The following is a 5,403-nucleotide window of genomic DNA, read 5'->3' as shown; positions in this document are numbered from 1 at the left end:
AGAGGAAGGCAAAAAGACCTCAGAAGCCAAGACATTCAAGAAGAAAAATGTCTTCCTATCCACTGCAGGTACCCAAGAAAAACCCTGAAGCATGGGAATCCTATAGATGGAGAGCTGATGACAGTGATGGCATATGACAGAACAAGGAGCAATGGGCTCAGGTTGCAGCAAAGGAAGTTTAAGTTAGATATTAGGAAAAGCCCTTTATTAGGAGAATGGTGAAGCACTGGCACAGGTTACCCAGAGAGGTGGTGATTTTATGATTATTGAAAACACAACACATCTTTCAAATGCTCTTTGTGATGACACAGATTGATGATGATGATGATGATGGACACAGAACTAAGCAGCACAGAAACTCTTGTTAGCAATGTTGCAAGTTCAAACATTTCAGGCAACAGAGAGCTCTGCCACTATTGAAGAGGATGTGATTTTGTATTTGTTTGTTTACCATCCTTCATGCCATGGAGCCTCCAAGGAAGCACATGCACCCCTGGCCTGATTACATACTCTCATGAATGACACTAATTTGACTGGGACTCTAACGGAAGATTTGTACCTACAGCTGTTAGAAGGCAGTGGTTGCTTTAAGGCTGTCACTCACTTGTAGATGCATACCTTTGGTTCATCTACAAGCATCCTGTCATCCTCAAAACAAGAAAACAGAGGGTCATCTGGAATCCCAACATTTACAGAAAATGGGCTGGAAAGATGGAAGCACCTTGTAGCCGATGTGATCCTTGATGCTGACAGGAATGCCATACAGCAAGCCCTTCTCCTTCTGCCGTCTCAGTTCCTTCAGCTGCTCCTCGCACTCTGATATAAAATCGGTCACACAGTTCACCTCCTGAGTCACTGCCAAGGCCTTTTCATGGACATAGAAAAGGATGGGGGTGGGTGGAATTAGGTAGGGAAAATCACATTTATTTTTGAAATTGGTATGTTCAGTGTTGCCAACTCTCATGATTTTTGGCATTGTTCTTAAAGTCTATACTTCAGGGATGTGAAAAAAACTTTAAAAATTAAGATCTTTCATATATATATAGTAACAGGGAACCGTAGCCCTGTTACTAGGAGGCAGGGCTGCCCCTTTAAGACCTGAGTCTATAGGAACATCCAATACTAGGAGGGTAGGGGTTAAAAACCCAACCACCCAGGCCGGTCTGCTGGCAGGAAGGAGATAGGGCTCTAGGCCCATATAAACTCCAGGGCCGCTGGTGGGGGAAGACCTCTGGCAAGCTGCCAGGGGAAGGGCATGGCAGAACTACCCGGGAACGCTGTGGCTGCTGGCCAGATGGTTGCTGTGGCTAATGAGGCTCCAGGAATCTACAAGGTACCCAGAGCTGGGAGGTACTCAATACTCGAGGAGCAGTTTGGGATTTTTAAGGAGCCAGAGTATGGTGTGTAGGACTTGTATTATGTTATGGCCCAGGGGCTCATATTTATGTTGTTCTTTTATCCAGTAGACTGGGCTGAGGCTATTGGGGGAGGAAGAGGCCTCATTGGGGTACACTACTGTGCAGAGCCCCAGTGCCAGGGAGCACCACAACAGGGGGCAATCATACCCCAAAGCCAGGGGGCACAGAGACAGGGGGCAGACCCCAATGCCAGGGGGCACAGCGACAGGAGGTGGGCAGACCCCAGCACCAGGAGGCCTGGTGATAGAGAGTGAGCAGACACAGTGCCTTAGGGCTCAAGTCAACATCTATATACCATCTATGAGGCATGGGCCACCATGTAGGGGAGGTTTGGAGCAGTGGATAGCAACCCCTAGTATCGGGGTAGTAAATGGGCAGCCTCCCACCTGAGTAACATCATAATTATTGTTACATCAAGGCGTGGCAGGAGAGAAAGGTGGTGAGTAGCCCAGAGACAGAAGGTCAGGCCTACATTAGACAGGCCCAGGGATGGACCCCTGTCACATATCTATATCTATATCTATTATATAGATTATAATAGATATAGCTATGTAATATGTGTGTGTGTGTGTGTGTGTGTGTGTGTGTGTGTATACACACATAAAAGAAAGAGCTAAGGTTTTCACATTCCCAAAACACAGACTTTAAGAACAACACCAAAAATCACGAGAGTTGGTAATACCATATGTCTGGCAGGTATGGAACATATTGTGAACATAAAGTAAAACTATACTTGCATCGGCAGTAGCTGATTGAACAAAAAAACCCCCAACCTAGATTCACAAATATAGATTCAACATATTGACATATCTCCCAGAGATCATGTGCTACTTGTAGTTGAGAGACATAAGAGGTGGGCACCTGCTGTTCATGCCTTTTGTATTATGATTTAGTGCAGGAGCATCCAGCACCTTGCCATGATGGCCTGGACCTCAACTTTCCCATCTGGGAATTGGGGATAACAATTCTGAGTTGCTACAGAGGGTCTTAAAGCACTACAGGCTTTGAGATCTCTGCATGGGAGGTGCAGAGAGACAAACAGCTTTCATTATGCATCAATAGCTACGGTCTTTTGAAGAACTGACCTTGTCCATATAGGTGTAGAGGACGCTCTCTGGAGACAGGGAACCTTCCTTCAGTTTCTCACCCAGCTCCACCAGCGACAGGGAGAGGATGTGATCAGACTGGACCCCTGGGTTCTGCATGGAGCATAAATATTACTGTTGCAGAAGGAAGATGGTGCTACATTGGGTTTATAAGCAGTGTTGTGAATTCACCCCTGGTGGAGTCCTGCTGCAGTGGGGAGAATGCAACAGGGATCCCAATGTCTGTAAGGGGCTGGTGGCAGGGTAGATAAGGCATCTTGCTGTTGCTCTACCAACCTTCAGCTCAAATCTCAATCTGGGCTTGTGCCAGAGGCCACCCGCAGTGGGCCCAGCTACAAATGTGCACCAGGTCCCTTGGATGAAGGAGTTAACGGTGGCCAGAAGCAGTGCTAGCCATCTCATGGCCTTGTGTGCTGCTGGTTGCAGAAGCTGAAGTGCTGTAAGCACCTTCCAGCCCATACTTCCTGCCTACATGGCTTCACCACTCCCATCCTCTCCTGTTCAAGGAACAAACAGGCCAATGGCAATGGGATTGAATAGCAGCCTTCACCTCCCTGCAGGGGGGCTGCAAAGAGGATGGAGCTGGGCTGGTCTCAGTGGGGGCAGATGACAGGACAAGGAGCAATGGGCTCAAGTTGCAGCAAGGGAAGTTGAGGTTGGATGTTAGGAAAACCCTTTTAATGGGGAGGGTGGTGAAGCACTGGGATGGGTTACCTAGAGAGGTGGACTCTCCATCCTTGGAGGTTTTTAAGTCCTGGATAGACCAAAACTTGGCTGGGATGATGTAGTTGGGGCTGGTGCTGCTTGGAGCAGGGTGTTGGACTAGACCGGTGGTTCTCAACCTTTTCTGTACCAGGACCCATTTGTAAACATTGATGGCCAGGCCTGACCTGGGAAATTGTTTAAGTAGAAAACAGCCCCCTGGCCCTGCTGATGCCCCTCACTCCCAACCCACTGCCCCCTGCCCCCAGGCGCCAGCCCCCCAGTGTGTGGGGCAGGGGGTGGGTGTATGTGGGGCATGGGGGACCCCCAAACAGCCCCTTTGAGGCAGGAACTCTGCCAGCCTGCAAGGGAAAACCCACCATTTCCCATAGTTTTCTCCTTTAAAGGAGAATTCAGTTTTAAAGTTTGTTCACGACCCTTTCATATATTCTTGCGACCCACTTTTGGGCCATGACCTGAGGGTCGAGAAACACTGATCTAGAGCATCCTACAGACTTGGGCTCCAGGGTGGAGCTCAGATGGATGTTCCTTATGAAGACTGCTCCCCGGCACCGAGCCAGGCCGTGGGACTGGGAGAAGGCAGCCTGTCTCCCCTGCGTGTCAGTGACCTTCTACTGACAGCGGGGAGGAAACGGACTTGAATGTAGAGGGGATCAAAGATGGACGGGGGTGATGGATGGGTGTCAGCTGGGGCCAGGAGTCTGGAGAGACTGGGACTTGGCCTTATGGACCCTGTCTGAATGCAGTATGCATGAGGGGGCCAAAGAAAAGTTGCACCTCCTCATTTTAGCAGGCTGGACATTGCAGCCTTGATAACATTTTTTTACATCATGCACATGTGTGTGTGTGTGTGCGTGCACATGCGCACATGTGTGCATTTGTGCCTCTGTGTGTGTGCATGTATTTCTGGGTGTGTGCATGCGTGCCCATGCACGTGTGCATGTATGCCCATGCGCATGTGTGCTCATGTGTGCCCATGCGTGTGTGTGCATTTGTGCACGTGCGCTTCTCTGGACTTTAACCAACCTCTACAATATATTCAAGAGACAAATGGAAATCCCCAGGTGCCTGTTTGCATGGGGACCAAGTGAGAGGGGCTGCTTTATTTGCTCCCAGTGCTGCAATGTGATAACGTGCAGGATTAGTCATGCTAAGGCGGCTAGCCTCTGCTCTCTTGGTCAGGTTTATTTGCTCCTGATGTTGTAATTAGATAACGTCTAGCTTGCCAAGTGGAATAACGTGGGGGGAATCAACAATTGGAAAAGTCCAGGTTGCTTCATAATAAAGCCAAGCCTGACGTCTGACGGCTCAGTGTTTGTGTCCCCCAGTTGAAATCCAGGGGTGCAGAAATGCAGATTTCAGTGCTCACCTGCACCGGGAACGAGGGATAAAATTGAACCTCATACTGGAGTCCCGAGCACAGCGATTGAGGCTCCTTGGTTATGCTTGGGATACAGTAGTGACAATTTGGAGTCTCAGTTTCTGCTCTGTATCTTGGCCTAATAATCCTGCCTAGATTAGGTTTTACATCAAGGAGCAGATCAGTGCTTATCTCCTAGGATGGAGACAAATACTTGCAAATGGATCAAGGAGGCAGCGCAGGGTCCTTTTACAGAGGGAGTTGGAGCTGACGGGTGGGGGTGAAGTGGATTAGGAGGGGTGTGACACTAGCAGGTGGAAAGATTTAGTGCAATGCAGAGGCTGAGGTTGAAGAGGAACAGATGCCCCGTCCTTCCCGGGGGTCCCTGCATCAGGCTGGAAGGTAAGAAACCTGCAGCAAACCCCGCATGGCAAACAGGGACTTTTCCCTCCCAAACTCAGAAGCCCTGGATCAGCTGGGCCATGGATTTATTGCTCTATTTTGCTACCGAGAACCTGGCCCCATCACGTCCTGAGGGCAACCTCTTCTCCGCCCCTCGGGGGAGAATTACCTGCTGCTTGAAGAGATGAGCAGCCTTTTCCATTTGAGCCAAGCCCTGCTCCCGCCACCGCCTCGCCTCTTCGATCTTCTCCTGGATCCGTCTCCTCCTCACCCACTTCAGCACCAGGACGGCTGCAGCCGAGCCGCAGAGCAGGGCTGAGATGGTGCGAGGGTCCACATCCACCTCCGGCAGCAGCTGCCTCAGTTTCCCCTGGATCATGGTGAGCCCTTCCCT

At 49.9% G+C, this 5,403-nt stretch overlaps 1 protein-coding gene across 1 annotated transcript in view; it reads right to left on the bottom strand.

The window, feature by feature from the left end:
• LOC102371616 (vitamin D3 hydroxylase-associated protein-like) overlaps positions 1-5,403 on the bottom strand; it is an 18,282-nt gene extending 12,879 nt beyond the window's left edge. Inside the window, exons 1-3 of the mRNA XM_006015821.3 lie at positions 5,179-5,403; positions 2,504-2,617; positions 722-865 (exon numbers count right to left, since the gene is read on the bottom strand). Coding sequence (XP_006015883.3) covers positions 722-865; positions 2,504-2,617; positions 5,179-5,388 — 468 coding nt within the window. The 5' untranslated portion in view covers positions 5,389-5,403. The remainder of the gene's footprint in view (positions 1-721; positions 866-2,503; positions 2,618-5,178) is intronic.

The sequence above is a fragment of the Alligator sinensis genome, unplaced genomic scaffold, assembly GCF_000455745.1.
Source record: "Alligator sinensis unplaced genomic scaffold, ASM45574v1 scaffold781_1, whole genome shotgun sequence".
In the NCBI taxonomy this organism is placed as follows: Eukaryota; Metazoa; Chordata; order Crocodylia; family Alligatoridae; genus Alligator; species Alligator sinensis.
This window is presented reverse-complemented; position numbering and strand designations above follow the sequence as displayed.